The sequence below is a fragment of the Protomyctophum bolini genome, assembly GCF_963924005.1.
Source record: "Protomyctophum bolini genome assembly, chromosome: 19".
NCBI lineage: Eukaryota > Metazoa > Chordata > Actinopteri > Myctophiformes > Myctophidae > Protomyctophum > Protomyctophum bolini.
Window position 1 is genome coordinate 5,985,788 of NC_137880.1, and position 22,004 is coordinate 6,007,791.

General features: G+C 49.1%; 1 protein-coding gene across 1 annotated transcript in view; it reads right to left on the minus strand.

Moving 5' to 3' along the window:
- Positions 1 to 22,004, minus strand: part of adgrg6 (adhesion G protein-coupled receptor G6) — a gene marked incomplete at its 5' end in the record, with an annotated part of 194,307 nt that overhangs the window by 39,753 nt on the left and 132,550 nt on the right. Inside the window, 6 exons of the mRNA XM_080791316.1 lie at positions 1,371 to 1,389; positions 2,538 to 2,649; positions 3,249 to 3,397; positions 4,832 to 4,870; positions 5,873 to 5,925; positions 6,542 to 6,630. Coding sequence (XP_080647442.1) covers positions 1,371 to 1,389; positions 2,538 to 2,649; positions 3,249 to 3,397; positions 4,832 to 4,870; positions 5,873 to 5,925; positions 6,542 to 6,630 — 461 coding nt within the window. The remainder of the gene's footprint in view (positions 1 to 1,370; positions 1,390 to 2,537; positions 2,650 to 3,248; positions 3,398 to 4,831; positions 4,871 to 5,872; positions 5,926 to 6,541; positions 6,631 to 22,004) is intronic.

Genomic DNA, 22,004 nt, shown 5'->3' on the forward strand with positions numbered 1-22,004 from the left:
GCGGCACTCGAATGCCCCGCTACGAGCTCGTAGGTCTGCTATTTTAGAAAAAATCGCGAAAATGTGGCGCAAATCTTTGAATATATATTCTTTGAGAGCGAACGTTTTTCAACTAATCTTTGCCTCTGCATGGGAGGGTCCCTGGAACGACATATATTTTCAGATGAGGGGTCGGCAGGCCAATTAGAATTTTGGGGGTCCTTGACATGAAAAGGTTTGAGAACAACTGAAACATGGGGATTTTTCTGAAAACTGTCAGGATTTATAGAAGACATTTTGTCCTCCGGTCTTAAGCGAGTTAAGGAAAAATGGTAGTGCTTTTTTTCCACCACTGTCTGCACTGAGGTTGTAAAAAACCTCCCTGTTGGAGTTATGCAGCGGGTGTTAAAGCTCTGAATATTCAACAGCACTTCATACTGATGAAGACTTATTGAAACATGACCCTCTCCCAGCTGTGGCCAATAACTTTCAGCTCGTTAGTCTGCCGTGTCCTTTTAAGAATCCTCACTCCTAAACAAGGCCCACGCAAAGAAGGAATTAAAGGCCATATCTATATTTCTTCACCGTAGCTTTTAGTTGATTTAAAAAAAATAATATATATATATATATCTCTGTGTCGTTATTCTTCTTCTTCTCGCTGGTTTTTGCCTGATTCACTGCCTATTTCGCTATTACTTTAACCCATTCTGACCGGGCACCCGTTTTGGTGTTAGCATCATGTTATGCTTTAGCTATTGAAAAATAGCAGATCTACAAGCTCATAGCGCGCCACCGAGTGGCGCGCTATGAGCTTGTAGGTCTGCTATTTTTGAAAAATTCGAAGAACGACTGACATTTTTAGAATCTGATCTGAGGTCAGAATGGGTTCATCAGACCAGTGTGTGTCCAGTGGAAACCTCGTATGAATCTGATCTCAGGTCAGAATGGGTTAAGCATTATGCGGTGGCTATGAGCTTGTAGATCTGCTATTTTTTGGAAAAAATCATAAATGACGGCGCAAATCCTTGAATATATATATTTATTTCAGAGCAAACGTTTTTAACTCTAAAACGGAGGATATTTTCAGATGGGGGGGGGGGGGGGGGTCCGCGGCCAAATACAGATAATTCTGGGGGTCTTTGGCATGAAAATTGTTGAGCACCAACTGACAGAACACTGTCAGGATTTTTTTTTTTTTTTTTTTTTAGAATCGGCCTCGGTCTAAATGGGTAGATGTTGAAAAGTCGGACGAGTTTTATATAACAAAAAATCGACTCAAAGCTCTCCCAGTTAAATCACAGACAACAGGTTTCTGTTTGCTAATTTTACTTGGAAGTTATAAATTGGGCCCATGCAGCATATATCTTGCTGCAGGCCGGGCCCAAGGGGACCTTGGCATAAAAGGTGTGACTGGAACGCGCACACAATTTGTTTTGTTTGCTTTGTCAATGATTAATGTGGGGATTTATCCCGCCGGCGTTTGGCACGCAGAACAATAAGGCCTCCGCAAATGAGATCCTCAGGGGCACCTTGTCTTAGACCAGCGGTCCGCCAAACTTGTTTTGCCGTGCACGCACCACCCCATAGTTTCGTTGTTTTTGCCGAAAATTATATATTTTTTGTGACTACATTTGACTGAGGGACTGTCATTGGAGGGTTTTTTTTTTTTTTGCCGTCGTGAACGCTCACAATGATAGTCAACGGATCATGTGTTTGGGGGCCCACGCTGCAATACCAAAATTCGGCCACTATGTCCATTTCGCCTCAGGGTTTCCTCTGGGTGCCGTCTCTATTCATATATACTCTATAAGGTCTGAAGCCAGTAGGAAATCCTGACTTCCTGAAAGTTCATATAATTGGCCTGTTGTGGCGCTGCTGTCATTGGGCCCAAAAAAAACCCCATAGCTCCATAGAGGTCCATGTATTCGGGCCCAAGTTCACCTAGACTGTATTACCGTATAATACAAATGGTCATGAATACTTTCTGCTTCCAGTCACTAGATTAAAGTATAATTCATCATGTCGTTCTTTTTGTCGAGTCAAAATAAAAACGAAGAAGAAGGGGGGGGGGGGGGGGGGGGGGCACTGTCGGCCCGTAACTCGACACAATACACACCGCAAGGGGCCAATTTGGAACACCCCTCAAAGTGCGTGTGTGTGTGTGTGTGTGTGTGTGGTCAGAGGCTTGAGGATTATAGGGCTGTCCAAGTGTAAGGCGAAGCAGCTTGCGACATACTGTTCAATCTCCTCCATTATAGGCAGCCGGTCTATTTGGAGGAGAAGGTGCTTTTTTGTATACCCACGATTTACTTTCGGTGTTGGTAATATGACAGACTGAAGTGACCAATGTTTGCTGTGAATAAGTCCATGCGTTGCCTATATTCTGTACATTTAGGGCTTGTTTGGACTCAAGCACTGAGACACGTGATGTTTGGAGTGCGATAGTACATCGGAAGCAACTGAAAATATCTGTGCCCTTGATAATGTCTTTTATAAATGTGGACTCGGATAAGAAATCGAAGTGTGTGTGTGTGTGTGTGTGTGTGTGTGTGTGTTACCAGGTCCTGCTGGCTGTGTGCTCCTTGTTGGGGAAACAGGGCAGGTATTGGGTGACCGTCGGTCTGGTCTCAGGCCAGCGGTAGTGCAGTGGGCTCTCCTGCGGACAGTGCTCTGTAGTGCACGCACACACACACACACACACACCCACACACACACACACAGACACACACACACATGCAATTATAGTGCAGTCTACGTAAACGAGCTATAGGTCTGTCTAAAATACTATCTAAGTCGACATGAAATGCTATCTAAGGGGGCTAGGCTATATGTGGCATGGAAAGGAGTGGCATTTTCATTTATCCCATTCTGACCTGAGATCAGATTCATACGAGGTTTCCACTGGACACACACTGGTCTGATTAACCCATTCTGACCTGAGATCAGATTCTAAAAAAGTCAGTCGTTCTTCGATTTTTCAAAAATAGCAGACCTTGTAGATCGGCTATATTTTCAGCAAGTGTAAAAACAGTCATTCGCGACGGCATCGAGGCCCCGCCAAAATTACATTTCAGTCGACTAAATCAACCGTAGATCCGGTCGACTAAAATCGTATGATATTTAGTCGACTAAAACTACCTAGACAAACGCTAAAACATTCCAGGTGACTAAAAAAGGTGACTAAATGAAAACTATTCAAGATATGACTAAAACTAAAAATCTAAATGTGCTGCCAAAAACAACAACACTGGGCTTTTTTATTTTTTTACCTATGGACTGGACGTCGATGGAGCTGTAGTGAACGAGCAGCCCCGCGCTCATGGACGCCTCGCTATTGGACAGCCTGGACGACACGGCCGCCTCCCCCAAGCTCTCATTGGTGGTGAATCTGTCCACTAGCAGAGCCTGGCACGTATAGCTATATATACGGAGGGGGAGGGGAAGGGGGGGGGGGGGGGGGGGGAGAGGAGAGGAAGAGATGAATTGGTCAAATATAATATTACATGTTGTCTCAGTAAGACCGGAGCCATAGAGCAAGACAGAGTCACGACATTGAGGGGGCAGAAAACTGAGCGCTCGAGCTCCGTTCATGCACAGCCTGAACTGGGACAAGCTGGAACTATACATTGTTTCCAATGAGGGAGCGGCAAATAAGAGCACATTTTTTGGCATGTGTGCAACGTGACAACTGTTTTAAAGTATCGTATACGGTATAACAATTAAAGTCTCTGTAATGTTTATGTCGTATTACTAAAAAAAAAACTATCTAAAATAAAAAAGGGATTTAAGTTCATTAAAGAGAGGAAACTGTTGCCTGCAGTCCAATGCATTTCTGCCAACTTCCGGTCCAAGACGGACCGGTCACTGTTTGCTATATATGCTCTTCGCCAATTGAAGTCTATTGTAGAAAAGCCACTGTTGGACTGGCCCCCCAATTAATTGAACGGAGCTGTCGTAAATATGTCTTATACTCGGCTCTGATTAAGACAGCCCTCATGCCCCTGTCCACGAGGAGGAGCAGTGCACCAAAGCATTATGGAACATTGCATTCCAGGAAGGAAGTGCAAGCCCAGTGTCCAATAAGGACCCCACAGCCCTCTCACATTGTTTATATTGTGTTTTATAGGATCCAATATGGCCGCCACAGCACCAGGAGGGGGTGGGGGGCGGAGGTGAGCGGGCGGAGGTCGACATAATGCCCTTACTGAGGCTGCGTTCAAGACACTCGCCTTGTGTCTGACACCTGACTTGTGTCTGCTTACTAAGGCTGCATTCAAGACACTCGCCTTGTGTCTGACACCTGACTTGTGTCTGCTTACTGAGGCTGCATTCAAGACACTTGCCTTGTGTCTGACACCTGACTTGTGTCTGCTTACTGAGGCTGCATTCAAGACACTTGCCTTGTGTCTGACACCTGACTTGTGTCTGCTTACTGAGGCTGCATTCAAGACACTCGCCTTGTGTCTGACACCTGACTTGTGTCTGCTTACTGAGGCTGCATTCAAGACACTTGCCTTGTGTCTGACACCTGACTTGTGTCTGCTTACTGAGGCTGCATTCAAGACACTCGCCTTGTGTCTGACACCTGACTTGTGTCTGCTTACTGAGGCTGAATTCAAGACACTTGCCTTGTGTCTGACACCTGACTTGTGTCTGCTTACTGAGGCTGCATTCAAGACACTCGCCTTGTGTCTGACACCTGACTTGTGTCTGCTTACTGAGGCTGCGTTCAAGACACTTGCCTTGTGTCTGACACCTCCCTTGTGTCTGAACACATGCTTTGATGGATGTGTACTTCCCCCCCTCCCCCGCCACTGGCGGTATACGGTATAGTATAAGACATGAAACGAACCTGGTGCTGATGCTCCTGTCCACGAGGCCTGGCTGGACACTATAGCGGAGAGGATGGGGCGGAAGCACAGATAGATTACTATAATTACTTTATTAGTTACTTCATTATAAAGCTAGTGGTTTTCAACCTTTTATCAAATCAAGACACCATCATCTTCCCAAGGGTCTCTAGCACTTTGTTTTACGGGGGACAGACATCCCGCGTGTTACCGGCTTGAGTACCGACATTAAGCCTCTCCCGACCTATATATATACAGATCGGACACAAAAAGCCACTTTTTCGGCCTATATGGCTGGGCCGTGGCTCAGCGGTCCGTCCATGCACCTTGGCTGGCAGAGGCGGACTTTACCGTTGGGCTAGTGTGGGCAGGCTTTTCCACCACCTCGGAGGAAAGCCTGGTCTCTGTTTCATTTCGGTATATTATGATCCGGTTCGGGAGCGGATGATATATCGTTATACGTCATGTCGTAGTATTGTTTTGTATAGTCGACAAGGCAGGGACAACACAAACACACGAACTTCCTTTTCCCTCAAACCCGAAGAATAACAATAAAAGCTCTCGTTTAACCCCGCAGCTTTTATTGAGAAACATCGGTTTGAGGGAAAAGGAAGTTTGGGTTTGTTGTTCCTGCCTGTCTATATTATATAATAAAAATATATAATATATATATTATTGTTTATTTATTTTATTAAAGTATTGAAATCCAATTCAAGTGAAATGTGTGTATAGTTATTGTATTTAGTTGTATTATGGTTAAGACCATTGAGAGCTTCTGCCTGCCAGCCTGCCTATAATCCAGTCTGGCAGTGTGCCGCAGGTTCGACTCCCAATCCCGACGGCCTTTACTGCATGTCACGCCGACCCCCCCCCCCCTCCCCCAATAGGTCCCTCTATAAAAATAAAATAAAAAATAAAGGCGAAAACCACAAAAAATTATAAAAACATTCAAAAATGGCTGTACGTCACGCTATATAGACCCTCTCACAATCCACAAGGAAAGTATTCAGTAGTCAGTATAAAAAGAAAAAACAGTTTCTCACCTGATGAAGTCCACATGGACAGCGTGGGTCCAGTTCTGGAACGTCTGGTTCAACTGCAAAATATATATATATATATATATAATAAGAATAATCATTACATTATGGCATTAGCCCTTCATTAAGTCCCTCCCCAACCCATCCTTATTGTCCAATAGGCACGTTAGCAAGCGAAGAAAGCTTGACCTGCAAAGCAACTGTTGCTAAACTATATTTGGATTGGGCAATTGGACAATCGCTTTTTTTGGGGTGGGATTTAGTGAAGGCATAATTATGGCTGGTTTTTCACTGGTGACTGATTGCACACAATGTGGCTGGAGTCTCCCTGCTCTTCTATTGAGAAATTTAGATCCTGGTTGACAGGTCTGCTATACTTGTGAAAATGTGCCTCAAATCGTTGAATATATATTATTACAGAGTGAATATTTTAACTCAAATCTTTGCCTCTGGGGGGGCGGAGGCCTATTACATATAATTTTTGGGGTCCTTGACATGAAATATTGAGCACCACTGATACAGAAACATGAGGTTTTTCAGAAAGCCGTCGGGATTTTGAAGACATTTTTTTTTTCCCGACGTCGTGGCTTAAACGAGTTAATACTCTATGGTCCCGACCCGCTGTTTTTTTTTTGGGGGAAAAACAGTGGTCTGTAAGCGTGGTACACGTCTCACCCACTGAACCACCGCCTGCTCCACCTCCGCCTCCGTCAACTCAGAGTCCTCGTCGTCCACCTCAAACGACAGCCTGTAGAAAAAACCCTCTGAGAGAGAGAGAGAGAGAGAGACAGAGAGAGAGAGAGAGAGAGAGAGAGAGAGACAGACAGACAGACAGACAGACAGACAGACAGACAGACAGACAGACAGACAGAGACAGAGACAGAGAGAGAGAGAGAGAGAGAGAGAGAGAGAGAGAGAAGAGAGAATAACAATGAGACATTAGTCGTGATTTGACACCGTGGCACTTTCACGAAGCAATATAATAAAACGAACAGGGGTTTCTATCTATTATTAGTTGTCGGCCTCCTTCTGTGCAGCGACATAGCAGGAGATATATACGAGTAAGACGCGCAAACGCAGGAAGCGAACGCAGCTCGTACATAATTTGGGTATTGGACGTATAGCTGCTTTGGGGACTCCTTATATGGTGCCCCTTTTGTGCCCATATATGGAGCTGAGTGGACCTGGCCCCTTTTGTGCCCATATATGGAGCTGAGTGGACCTGGCCCCTTTTGTGCCCATATATGGAGCTGAGTGGACCTGGCCCCTTTTGTGCCCATATATGGAGCTGAGTGGACCTGGCCCCTTTTGTGCCCATATATGGAGCTGAGTGGACCTGGCCCCTTTTGTGCCCATATATGGAGCTGAGTGGACCTGGCCCCTTTTGTGCCCATATATGGAGCTGAGTGGACCTGGCCCCTTTTGTGCCCATATATGGAGCTGAGTGGACCTGGCCCCTTTTGTGCCCATATATGGAGCTGAGTGGACCTGGCCCCTTTTGTGCCCATATATGGAGCTGAGTGGACCTGGCCCCTTTTGTGCCCATATATGGAGCTGAGTGGACCTGGCCCCTTTTGTGCCCATATATGGAGCTGAGTGGACCTGGCCCCTTTTGTGCCCATATATGGAGCTGAGTGGACCTGGCCCCTTTTGTGCCCATATATGGAGCTGAGTGATTGCTGATGCAACACACTCCATATTTGGATAGCGGGACAGACACACAGACACACAGACAGACAGACAGACATGATCTGCTAGGTCTCATAGTAAGTGCTCAGTGCATTCGCAATAATAATATATAATCCAATTATATTCTGTAAAAATGATGTGGGCAAAATCTGCTGCCTTATACAACAGATAAGACCGGAGGAGGAGGAGCGGAGAGAGGGAGAAAGGGGAGCTGATTGAGAGGGAGAGAGAGAGAGAGGGAGGGAGAGTTTACACTGTTTATAATGAGCATGTGTGCAAACCTCCCGCATGCAGGAGACCGGGCCACACCTCCGTGCACCTTCCTCTTTATTTCTTCCTAGCTAAAAACCAGGAAGAGATAACCTGCTATATACGAGCGGCTTTTGCCCCGCACATGGAAGCCCATGCAAGTGTGCTTATACAACCAGAGAGGATGCCAAGCTGGTTTTAACCCATTCTTGGCAGGCGGGAACCCCCTTTTGGTGCTCTAAGCATTATGTTATACTTTAGCTATTGGAAAATTAGCAGATCTACAAGCTCATAGCGCGCCACCGAGTGGTGCGCTACGAGCTTGTATAGGTCTGCTATTTTTGAAAAGTCGTGAAAATGTGCCGCAAATCTTTGAATATATATTTCAGAGCGAACATTTTTAACTAAAATATTGGCTTCTGGGGGGGGGGGGGGGTCCCTGGAACTACATATTTTCGAAATGGGGGTCCGTGGCCCAATAGAGATAATTCTTGGTGTTAAGGTTGAGCACAACTGACATAGAAACATGGGTTTTTTCCAGAAAACTATTAGGATTTAGAAGCCTTTTTTTTTTATCCACCTCAGTCCAAAAAACGGGTTAAATGGCATCCGATTAGACATCTGGAACAGCCAGGTGGAGGCAAAAATTGCCTTAATTTGAATGAAGCCACGACAAGAATAACCTTATAGCGGTATGGCATTCCCCGGAGCTGGAGGTTGAGGAGAAGCTGGAGTTGATTAACTTGTCACAGAAACACTAGTGTGACATTCAAGACACACAGTGAATAACGCAGCCTAATCTGTCACCGTCGTTGTGCTAATTGACAGCACACCATGCAGCGGGCCTGCCAATCTAGAAGTCCCCAAGCTGTCCCCAATTAAAAGTGTGATTAAAGAAAGCATGTATAGGTAAAGAATAAATATAGTCAAGGCAGCCGACAGGCTTCTTTTGTTTAAAGTGGGAAATTTGGTATATAGTCTTTTTTTTTATTGGCCTAAAATATTGTCTATAATACGATACGTACATACATACATTCATGAATCCACTTGCTGACCGGCTGTCGGCATGTCAAAGTAGGGGGTTTCCATGATTGTGCCCAGAATGTGCTGACCTAATCACATTTTGTCATGACGGCTATATGGCCATGTTTAGCCTAAAGGAGTGGGGTTTTTTTGTGTGCAAAACTAATGATTGGAATGGATTCAGAATGAAGAAAACCCTTTATAGTTTGACATGTCACATGCTACTTAACCCATTCTGACCGGGAACCCATTTTGGTGTCGGCATCATGTTATGCTTTAGCTATTGAAAAATAGCAGATCTACAAGCTCATAGCGCGCCACCGAGTGGCGCGCTATGAGCTTGTAGGTCTGCTATTTTTGAAAAATCTAAGGAACGACTGACATTTTTAGAATCTGATCTGATGTCAGAATGGGTTAATCAGACCAGTGTGTGTCCAGTGGAAACCTCGTATGAATCTGATCTCAGGTCAGAATGGGTTAAATAAGGGAAGTTTGACATGTATGCATTATAATGGTAGGGTCACAAGAAACCCCTATACAAGAAATTGTCCAATTCCGACAGCCGGTCAGCAAGTGGATTCATGAATGTATGTATATAGACAATATTTTAGGGCAATAAAAAAACACTATCAATTTCCCACCCCACAAGCCTGTGCTGCCAGACTAATTGAATACAAGTTGTGACTCGGCAATGGTTTAAAACCTCAATCATTGTCATTGTCCATTGTCAACAATAGGCTACTGTAGTTAAGTACATTGAGTTTATGGACATTTTGTCCATAAAAAAAAACCGATACGGAATGTATTCTGAACATTCATTTTGTAAAACTATGTTTCCCCCAGGCGTATTATTTCTGAACGGAGAGTTTGAACGGCTTGTATTAGGAGAGTAGCACAGACATTTTACATACGGACGCAGCAGTGATTTTCAAATGGGTAAATTACCTACACCTGGCCGCTTTAAAGTAGCCCAAAGTAGCGTTTTTGTTAGCTTTCCCCCCACATCATTTCAACATGCCGAGTCAAAACATAAATAACCCATAGGAGCTACTGTATAGCATATGGCATTTCAAAGTAGACACACATTTGGTTGAATTCATTTCTTTGTGAATGTTTGCAACATAAAAAACACGTAGTTTACTCAACTACGGTACATTAAAAGCCAAATTGCAATGTTCATTAAATGGAAAGTACGTGGAGACGCATTAATACTTCAAACTCGACTTGCAAATGTTGTGTAACATTTACACGGGTCCTTTCTATACTCCCGGGCCTTTGTTAAACAAAAACACCAACAGAGAAGCCATTCGTGAAGGGTAGCGCGGTAGTATAATATGCTCTTTTGTTAAATAACAATGTCGCATTTAAACGGAATGCAAATTGTGCCATTATGTGTGTGCCGAGGAGGAGGAGGTGGTGCATTTCATTTCATGGTTGTCGAGGTTTTTTGTAAAAAAAAATCTCCTGCTATGGCTCACAGTGGCCACTAGGTGTCAGCCCACTGTCTGTAGTTGAGGTTAGTCAGACAACTGTCCTACTGTATATTCTAATCTCTCCTCCGTCAGCTCTCGTGGGAGGCAGCCGTGTCAGTGGAGTACGTCGACAGTAACATGTTACACTTAATGTGGGCCATTAAAACAGCAGATTTGATTTAGCTTTTTTTCTTTTTTTTTACTATACATTAGGCTTTTTTCCCCCAGTTTTGTTATTGAGGTGAGGTTTATGTTTTTCACTCGGGGATGAATTGCAAAAAAGCATCAGAGCAGGACTTCTCCCAAGAGGCTCAGTGGATTGAGATATATTAGAGAGAGAGAGAGAGACAGAGAGAGAGAGAGAGAGAGAGAGAGAGAGGGGGAGAGAGAGGGAGGGGGGGAGAGAAAGAGAGAGAGAGAGAAAGAGAGAGTGAGAGAGAGAGAGAGAGAGACCAATACCAAAAGGGTGCAAGTAGTGGTAGCCTACACCAGGTGCAGCTAGTTCATCCCTGATTGGAACTACACACTCCATGTTAGTGCTCTAAACCCGCAATCACAACCAACCAATCAGCAAGCAGCAAGAGTATACATTTAAACAAACCCCTTAACCCGATTTGACAGCTACAGCAACACTACGAGTGTGGACAGAGGTCTAACTAACGAGGCCTCGTGCTACTACTACTACTACTACTACTACTATTACTACTACTACTATTACTACTACTACTACTATTACTACGTCTACTGCAGACAGCCACCTCTTCAGCTACGGCCCTGCAAGAATATTTCCACCTCCCGCGTGTCATTTTTTAATATATATATATATATATATAGCATTCGACTGTGACATTTAATTTGTCTGAAAATAAATGGCAGAGAAAACACACTGCAGCTGGGCCAATGGGGGGGGGGGGAGATTATGTTTTTTTCGCTCCGCTAGACATTCTCAAATCAAGCGTCGAAACAAGCAAACGCTGTTGTCGCCCTGTTTTTAACGCGAGAGACGTTGAGTTGGAGGTTTGAACATCATGTTATAATTTAGCTATTGAAAAATCAAGCTCGTAGCGTGCCACCGAGTGGCGCGCTACGAGCTTGTATAGGTCTGCTATTTTTGAAGAATCGTTAAAAAAAAATGTGGTGCAAATCTTTGAATATATATATATTCTTTCAAAGTGAATGTTTTGAACTCGGGTCTCAAAAAGGAGAGAAGAAAATAACTTTGAGGCTATAAGTCCACATTTGAAAATGACAAGTTAAAAGATGAATATTTCTTGCAGTGGCTATAATTCTTGCAGTGGTTCTCAACCAGTGGGCCCGGCGGTCCCACTTATAAGTATTATTATAAAACATCGCATGCCGAGCCTGGCATTACTTTAAATTTACAAGAGGTTTACACAATAAGCGAATGTATATAGAAGAATTCTATACCACATCAATACAGTATTATGGAATTGTGGACAGAATCTTATCCGACATATTCTATAGTCTGGGTGTCCGGGGAGAGGCTCAGAATCTCATCAGATGGTGGATCCGTGGCTCAAAATGCCAAATGAACAATAGACCCTTGACACTCAAATGAACAATAGACCCTTGACACTGCAAAAGGGTCAATTGTTCGTTTCCCCTGATGGAGGGGGGAAAGGAACTGGTTGGAATAACGTATTCCGCGCTACGTCCAACCAGGGAAACCCCCCCCCCCTGTCAGGTGTAAAAGGAGCAACTTGGACACTCAGGCATGAAGGAAGCATGAGTTCAAGTCCGTTGCTCTCCCCATGTCCCCCATATATGGGGACTAGGTTGGTGGAGGGTGTGTAGAGCCCGGGATCACATTAGATAATTGACACAAGGGTGAAAAATGGGTTACAAAATCGTGGGATAAAAGAATATATAAAAAAGGGTTGAAAACCACTGCAAACTACGGCCATTCCACTCGACTATACAACATCCTCAGGTCTCTCTAATACGTCTACTGTCGGGTTGGTGTGTGTATGGAACTGCGTTGACATACTGTTCCCTGATGCCAGTCCACACAGACAGGTAATACGAAAGCGGGGTTTACATTGGCATGGCGGCGATAACTCGGCGGTGGTGGTGGTGGTGGTGGGGGGCGGCCTGGCGGCCAAAGTCGGGGGAGGAGGAGGAGGAGGAGGCGGGGCCTCCGTGGCGCCTCCGTGGGCGGGCCGCGGCGGCGGCGTGGCCTTTATTGGGACAGAGGAGGACAGAGGCGGCGGCGGCACGACGTCCTTCGTGGGCACGACGACGTCATGGTCCCCCACGGGTGGCGGTGGTGGTGACCCAGAGACTGAGCCCTGAACTGGGGCTGCAGCGATGCCGCTTATAGGAGGAGGCGTGTAGGTCGGGGTAGTGGCGAGGAGGAGGAGGGTACTTTGGCCGGCAGCAGCAGCAGCAGCAGCGTGATGTGTGGAGGTCATGTTGACCGCGGCGCTGACAGGCGGCGCACGTGTCGTCACGGAGGACCGCGGGGGCGTCCGACTCGGCTCGGCGGCGGCACCACCGGTCGGAGCGGGAGGTGGAAGAGACGACAGCGGCGGGGGACGCACGGCGGTTGCGACATTCGAGGCGCCGACAACGGGCGAGGAGGACTGGGACGCTTCCCACGACGAAGGCCTCATGGCCGGGCCGGAGGAGGAGGAGACGGACGGGCTGAGGGTAAACGAGGGGCTTTTCTTCTCCGGGTGAGAAAGAGCGGTCGTGGTCGTGGCGACGCCGACAAAGGCGTCCCCCGGCGGGCTGAGAGGGGCGACCGGGGACGGCTGCATTCCGTATGGCGGGGGCGACGACGAGCGAACGGGGCCCAGTTGGTCCGAGGCGGCAGCTTGCGGCACCACCACCCCCACCGCCGCAGCAGCAGCCACCGACGATGTGGCGGAGGGGGGAGGGGGAGGGAGCAGAGGAAGAGAGGGAGAGAGCGGTACGTGGGCGAGGGGACGGGTCAAGAAAGAGGTGGTGTAGGGAGAGAGAGTGGTGCGGCGGACGACGACGAGAGGGAGAGTGGGAGTGGACGGGGCGAGGGGAGGAGGGGTGAGGAAGGGCTCGAGGGAGGAGGAGGAGGAGGAGGAGGAGGACAGGAAAGGGAAGAGGACGGAGGGAGCGAGGAGGGAGGGAGTGAGGACGAACAAGGGGAAACGAGAGCCCGGCGGCGGCCGGCGCGCCAGCTCCGCAATGCCGCCGCCGTCGTGCATGTCGGTTTGCGCGGACTCCGGCGGCGTGTGCGCGAAGTCCGCGGGCGTGGGACGAAGCGCGACCACCGTCGTCAGCGTCTGAGCGCGTGACGGATTATTGTGTGTCGTCGCCACGTTCACCACAGCGTCTGAATATCCCGGGTATCCCGAGCCAGGTGCCAAACCGCGGTGGAACTCGGGCGCCTCCGCCGTGCGAGTCGGCCCCGCCGAGACCGAGTGATCCGGCCGAAACCGGGTCGAAAAGGGGCGCAGGGGGGTCGCGTCGACGCCGTCGACACAGGCGGTCTGAGTGGCGGGATGCGCGACGCGGGACGGGCCGGTGGTGACCCTCGCGACGGTCGGACCGGAAGTCTCTATCGGGGGAGACGCGGCCACCGGAACAGGAGAGGAGGGCCACGACGAGAGGAGGGGCTCGCCCTCCCGGGTCGCCTCGACCTCGGGAGGGACCGGCGGCAGGTCGTCGGCCGGACGAGAGAGAGAGAGCGGACGTAGCGGCAGCACGGAGCGGGAGAGAGCGGGAGAGGCGGGAGAGAAAGAAGAGGACGAGGGAGAGTGAAACGTCGCGTCGTCGACGCTCCGTGTCTCCGGGCGCCGCCGCGCTGCTCCCGCGCTCGAAGACGGCGAAGAGGTCAAAGCGTCTGTGCTCGTCGTGCGCTCGCGTACGACCGGCGGAGACGGCTCAATTAAGCCGGCGAAAGGCTCGGCGGGAGCCGGGCTTCCTCGGCCGCCGTCGTCGAGGAGGAGGAGGTGTCGAGTGCTCCCTTCCTCCGCCGCGAGGCTCGATTCCCTCGTCGCCGAGGTGGAGACTTGGATGGCGGGTGACGTCGTGTGTGAGGCCGGGGGCGGAGGAGGAGGAGGAGGAGAGAGGAGCGGCGGTGGGGAGGCTCCTCCTCTCTCGTTGCCTGCCACCTGGCCCGCCGCCGCAGCGGTCCTCTCGAGCCACGCGGACAGCGAAAGGGAAGACGTAGGGAGAGCGGGCGACGCGGGGGCGGCGTCTCGCTCGGCGGGCCAAGCGTGCGGCCCGTGACGACTCGCGAGGGGCGGGAGCGGAAAGGACGGATGGAGAGGGGTGGGAGGAGGAGGAGGAGGAGGAGGGGGAGGGGCGGGGAGAGAAAGCGTGAAGGAGACGTGTGGCGGAGCGGCGGCCGCTGTGCCCGCCGCGGAGGAGAGGGGGAGAGTCGACGAAGGAGGAGGCGGGGCGAGGGACGCAGAGAGACGGTGAGCGGGGGATGTGGAAACGACGACGGGAGGAGGAGAAGAGAGAAGAAGAAGAAGAGAGGCCGAGGGGGGGTAGCGACCGGGCGGGGGGACGCCGCCCCCGGGAGAGGAGGAGATATCCCACCGAGCGGAAACAACAAGAGTGGGAGACGAGGGCGCCGCCGACAGTCGGGGAGGGAGCGTTTTCTGGGTCGTCTCTCCCGCGCCAAGGAGAGAGGGAGGAGGAGGAGGTGGTGGGGGAGTGGGGGAGGAGGAGGAGAAGGAGGAGGGAGGCAGGAGACACGGTGGTGGTGGCGTTGTTGGGGGAAGAACGACAGCGGGCGTCACGGACTGTACGCCGCTGCCGCTCTGTTGTGGCGGGGGGAGGAGCAGGCAGCTGCTCGTGGGCGCGAGCCGCGTCGTGACCGAGAACCCGTCGTCGGACGGACGGAACGGAAGTCCGACGCCCGCCGCCGCCGCGTCAAAACCGCGCGCCGTCGTCGTCGTTGTTTTTGCGGCGTCAGCCCCCCCGCCCCCCACCACCCCCGATTGGCTGAACAAACGGTCCTCGGAGCCAACCCCCACGGTTTGCCGAGTGCGCTCGCCGCCGTCTCGTTCGTCGTCGTCCGCCGCGGCGGGAAGGGAGGAGTCAGAGCGCTGCTGCTGTTGCCCGTTTGCGGTTCCCGTGACGGCGTGGGCGGCGGCGGGGGAGGAGGAGGAGGAGGAGGACGGGGCCTCGTCCATGGAGTAGAGGGAGTCAAAGTCAAACAGGCCCCTCTCGGTGAGCTCCGCCAGGTCGTAGAGGAACGCCACGCCCTCCGTCCCGGAGCCGTAGTCGTCGTGGTCGCCGTCGTGGTCGCCGCCGCCGACGTCCGACAGCTCGGCGGTGGCGTCGGTCCAGTTGCCGTCGAGGCCGCCGTTAAGCGTGCCGTTCTCCTCCTCCTCCTCCTCCCCCCCGCTCGTCGTGCCACCCGCCACCAGCGACCACTGGGGCGCCGCCTGGGGCTTGTTCTTGCGGTTGCTAAGCGACGACGATGAAGATGACGATGACGATGCCACGTGGAAGCCGACCTCCGTGTCGGATGACTCCCCCTCCGTCTGTAGTAGCTCTGGAAACGCCGAGGTCACCGCCTCCTCGGATCCGGGAGGAGGAGGAGGAGGAGGAGGGGGTTTAGAGTCCGAGGAGGCGGACGGCGAGGGTGACGACGACGTCGTGGTGGTGGTCTCACGTCGTCGTGGGGCTTCCGGCGAGGGCTGCCGTGTCACGGCCGCCGTCGTGCGAGGAATAATAAGCCCCGGCGACGACGCGTGCGTCGGCCGCGCGTTCGCAGCCGCCGCAGTGGTGGTCGTCACTCTGAGGCGCTTGGGTCCGACCGTAGCCCTGCTGGCTGTCGTGGCGGCGGCGGTTCCGAACCCCGGCGTGTGCGCGTGCGCGTGCTGCGGCAGAGCGGGCTTGGTCATGTAATACGCCCCTCCCGTCCTGGAGGGGGCGCCCGTGGTCCCCGCCCCCGCCGCCCCCGGCCTCCTCCTCGGGGGCCAGACGAGTGGCGTGGAGATGAAGCCCAGCGAGGTCTTGGAGGACGGGCCGCGGCGCGGGTGGTGGACGGCGGCGGGGGGGGGCCTGGGGGGGCGGTGGTGGTGGTGAGGGGGACCCACCGGAGGAGGACCGGACTGCGGCGACACCACTCGGCCAGGCTGTGCGGCGGCCTCCTCCGCCGAGGGCCCCGGAGGAGGATGGAGGAGGAGGAAGCCACGGTCGGACGGCGTGGGCCGAGCCCTGCGACGCGGCGGCAGGGCTGCCCGAGGGAGGCGGCCCACCGCCGCCGCAGGGCCCTGCTGCGGAGACGGAAGTCTAGAGGCTCGCTGACGGCGGGGAGCCCCGGGTCGAACCACCACCGCCGCCGCGGTGCGGGGGGCCACAACAGCGGGAGGAGCGGCGGCAAACACGCTCCGTTTAAGGGTTCGGCGGGGGGAGGCGGGCTTCCGGGACTTCCGGGAGGCCGGGGACGCCTCGTGACCTCCTTGGTCTCGAGAGGCAGGGAATCCGGCGGGTTTTGAGGCACGCCGCCTGAGTCCGCCTGGCATCTTAGAGCAGGGGGGGACGAGGTGCCGAGCGGGAGGTTGAGTGGATGCTGTGGTGCCAGCAGCCGTCGTGGTGGTTTTGGTGGTGGAAATAGCTTTGAAGGGAGATCCGGGGACGACCGCCATCCTCGGAGACGGGCGCAGCAGTCGGTGCCGTGCGTGCGACGCCCTCGCCTTCGCTGTCACACCAGAACACAAATGCGTCACGCCACGGGTGGGCCAGTTTGGTTGAAAGAGCAGGTTACAATCATCGTAGAATTGTTACACATTGAATGTGCCTATATGTACACAAATCGGACAAAATAACAGATTATGCCGGGTCATACCTATGTTCCCTCAGCCCTATGTTCCCTCAGCCCTATGTTCCCTCAGCCCTATGTTCCCTCAGCCCTATGTTCCCTCAGAAGGAGCATTGGTCCGAGGTGCGCTGGGGGTCGGGAGAGGGTGGGTGGTTACTGGTTTAGGTGTCTGCCCCGGGGGAGGTTAGGGTCAGGGTGAGGGTTTGAGGTAGGTTGTCGATCGGACCGTCGGCATATTGACGCGGACCCGAGGGAACATAGGGCTGAGGGAACATAGGTACGGTCCCGATTATGCAATGGAAAAGAGCAATGCGACTTGCAAACGGGAGCTCAATCGGGTTGCATATTGAGTATTACAATATTCGCCACCTAGACCAACAAACGCATTAGGGTGGTGACTGATGATTATTGTACCTTGATTATTATAAGTCTAATTTGTTAGTTGACATTGCTGTAAAGGAAAAAACGACTGAGCAAGAATACAGTAGAACTAATGCAAGAATCAAAGAAAGAAAGACTCAGGGCTCCATCTTATCCCGTATCCCTAAACTAATTTCTAATATTTCACTATTTTAAAACTCCTTTTTTTAAAATAGTTCAACTTAGCCGATCTACATTCGAGACATTGTGAGCTTGTAGATTGGATATTTGAACTATTTTAAATGGTTTTTTTTAGACAGTAAAAAATTGCTAATGAGTTTAGGGATAAGGGTCAATATATTGCCCTTAGTATCCATATACTATTATCAGTAAGTGTCATAATTGACCAGAAAATATGGAACCTACAGTAATATGCAGGGTTGATTCCGTGGACAAAAAGGTGTTCGTCGACCACCTTTTTTCACTGACGAAAACTAAATTGAAACTAAACTCGGCTATAAAACAAAGCTATAAAACTCAGCTATAAAACTGAGACTACTGTACACTGTATATAAATTGAAAATTTCGTCGACAAATAAAAACTAGACTAAAATGTTAGGGTGGACAAGAGATCCACTATATAAGTCATTTTACACTTGGTTGCATAGTTGCGTTGTTTTTAAGCAGGTGCAAAATCAGTCATTACTATCGAGACCTGCCAATATACATTTTAGTCGAATAAATCAACTGTAGATTTAGTTGACTAAAGTCGTATGTCGACTAAAACTAGACTAACACCAACACATCCCAGGTGACTAAAGTGTGACCATAGACTAAATGAAAACTATTCAAGAGATTATGACTAAAACTAAAATCTGCTATAATGTCACGCGTCATTCACATTTTGAGCTTTCTACAGTGATAACTATGTGTTCTCTCTCTCAACCTCATTACAGCATAAGCGATCGATGCTATATACAGTCTGTGAGGAATCAATGAAGGGAATTTCAAACATCTCCATGTTTGAAATTGACAAAAAAGATAACATTATGAAATGCGCTCAGCAGAGAAAAAGAGAGAAGTGAAGGAATAGCAAATGAAAGAAGCGAAGTATACGTACGTCCACACACGGGGGGGGGGGGAAGAGAACATGGGTTATTCATGGATTATGTTGCTGGACGAACATCAATCCATTCTGGTGCGGTGGAATTACCCTTTTGGTGTTTTAACCCATTCCGACCGGGCACCCATTTTGGTGTTGGCACCATGTTATGCTTTAGCTATTCAAAAATAGCAGATCTACAAGCTCATATCGCGCCACCGAGTGGCGCGCTACGAGCTTGTAGGTCTGCTATTTTTGAAAAATCGAAGAACGACTGACATTTTTTTTTAATCTGATCTCAGGTCAGAATGGGTTCATCAGACCAGTGTGTGTCCAGTGGAAACCTCGTATGAATCTGATCTCAGGTCAGAATGGGTTAAAGCATTAACGGGCATGCTTTAGCTATTGAAAAATAGCAGATCTACAAGCTCATAGCGTGGCACCGAGTGCCGCCGCTATGAGCTTGTAGATCTGCTATTTTTGAAAAATCGTAAAAAAATGTGGCGCAAATCTTTGAATACACAGTAGAGGCTATATATTCTTTCAGAGCCAACATTTCTATAACTCAAATCTTTTGCTTCTGGGGTGGAACATATTTCCAGATTGGGGGGTCGGTCGGTCGGGGAGGCCCAAATACAGATAATCCTTGGCGTTGTTGACATTAAATAGTTTGAGAACCACTGACATAGAAACATAAGGTTTTTCAGAAAAAAAAACTGTCAGGCTTTATAGAAGACATTTTGTAGAATCCTCCTCATATGGTCTAAATGGGCTGAGAAGAAGAGAGGAGAGGAGAGCGGCTGGGCTGGTTTAGAGGTAACCAGCGGCAACTGACGGACTCGACCAAGGGCGAGCTGTTTGTGGGGAAGAGGAGAGAGGAGAGGTTGATGAGGAGGATGGAAAGGAATGGACGCTTGCCTCTTGAAGAGGGCGCGGTCGCATTCATTTTTCTCTCTCCCTCCCCGTCTGTAATACTCCCTGCTTATCAATCTTACTCGAAATGTGATGTGAAAGTCTTCTTTAGAGGACGTCACATCACATTACACCAAAATACAAGAAAGATGTATTTGGCGCTGCACACTGCGGCGACATTGGACATAAGGGCTATACTCTTGCCCTTTGTCTAAAGACAAATGTCTTCCTCGGGAGACTTAATAATAAAGAACCTTGAACCTTGAACAGCAGAAAGAAGAGAAGACAAACACGCGACAAGACCTTGGGTGCAGTACTTAGTTTTTGGTTTAGACTAGTCATTTGGTTAGACCGGTCATTAGTCCTATACAACTATACAACCTATCTCTGTACCCTCACCCTATAAACCTATAACCTCCCACGGGGGGCAGCACACCTAAACCTAACCCATAGCCCTTAGCCCAGCGATTCCTGCAGTTTGATAGACAGTATTATTAAAGCAGTGGTTCCCGAAACTTTTTCATGTCAAGGACCCCCAAATCAACATTCATTAGGCCACGGACCCCCCCCATTTGAAAACATAATGCCAGTGACCCCGATAAGGGAGGATTTTTACGGCTCTAGCAGTGATTCCGAAACCTATTCATTTCACAGTTTTGAAATGTACAAATATATATATATATTTCATTATTATTTTTTCCTTTACACAATAGGCAGTTAAACAACTATAGGCAACTAGTAGGGCTGTCACGATTCGCCTAGTCCACGATTCAATTCAATTTTCGATTTGCAGCTCACGATTCGATTCGATGTTCGATTCGCTATCACGATTCGCCTAGTCCACGATTCAATTCAATTTTCGATTTGAAGCTCACGATTTGCTTCGATGTTCGATTAAAAATTTTCAATCTATTTTTTTAAAACCTTCTTTTTCAGCATTGAGGGCTATATTCATTATAATTTAGGCCAATATCTTGGTTTGTAAAGAAAAACACTTGTTTCCCAATAAGTCACATTTATTTTCTATAAATAACAAATCAGAATGACAATAATAAAAGGTTTAACAACTTTGGGTTTTATGCCCTAACATTTTTTAAATGTTTCTTTAAGATGAGATGACTTGTAACATTCTTGTTAAGCTCTAAGTAAGTAAAAGAAAGAAAAAAAAAGACAAATAGTATATAGACCCATCTGTTGTTAGTTCAAGTATTAAATACTAATTTAAGTGTTCAATTTCACTTATACACTACCTGGTTGTAAATAGCTGCAGTAGGCTACAACATTTTATGCAGGTCTACTATTTCTATTTAGTGTACATTTAGTGGATGTGGCTTACATCCGGTCTAAAGCCCACCCACTGTATGCGCTGATTTCCATACACAATCCGTATCCTCCCCTCACCGGATGTTGAATTAACAGTACTAACGGCCATATATTTGACGATCTTTTACACAAAACGATTTTAACGGGCAACGTTTCACATGTATTATTAGTTTTATACATTTTAGGAGTGAAAACATGTGTGACCTGCATGGCATTTTGTAACGTGGTTCTGCTGTTCTGCAACTCTCATTAAATATTGAAAGCCAGCGTTTTCCACCACTGATAGTGGTCGCATGTCTGCAGCTATGCAGACCGCAACTCCGTGCGTTAATTGTTTTGCACGGGGCGAATTAGCTGAGAGCTTTTCTCTATAAGAATATAGTTGGCTGTGTTGTTGTCTTTTTACCATCGTCGTTGGACAGATCGATTTCTTTGTGATGTCTGCTATGATGCTGGCCCATATTTGACGTGTTGCCTTTGGGATACGGCACTCGTCTTCTTTTCCACACTTATTTCCGTGTATCATCGTCGTCGCTGTCTACAACAGCACTGGCCATGGTGAAACGCAACAGCCGTCTCGTTCTCTCACTTGTCAACTCCTCTCTGTGTGTGTGTGTGTGTGTGTGTGTGTGTGTGTGTGTGTGTGTGTGTGTGTGTGTGTGTGTGTGTGTGTGTGACTGACTGTGTGTGTGTGGCACGGCTCCGATACAGCTGGCTTTTCGTCTCTTTTTTTTCTCCATGCATTCGCATGGGCGGAATGGCCCGGCCGCTCGCGGAAGTAAAAACATAAAACATCGCGATTCGGAGCCTCATTTCGATACATTGAATCGAACGTCAATTTCGATTCAATTTCGATTCGTATCGAGAATCGTGACAGCCTTAGCAACTAGTCAACTAGTACAAATGACTAGCATTGAGGAGGGTCGGGACTTCAGGAATAGATCAATGCGATGGGGACAGAGAGAGAGAGAGAGAGAAGTGACAGAAAGAGATACTGTATATAGAAGTTTAAGTAAGAGTCAAGACGCTACACTACAGCATGCAGAGCCTCTGAAGCGGTCGAGTTCAATAAATCACAATAAAGGTCTAAATCGCTCCCATGCTTGTCCGAAATAGTGCGATATATGCTGTACCTTCACCGGCTTAGAAGCAAAATAGAAACGCTGCTGACAATCTAAATCGCCAGTCTTTAATTATGCTCAAGGAGTACCACAGTGCTAATATAAT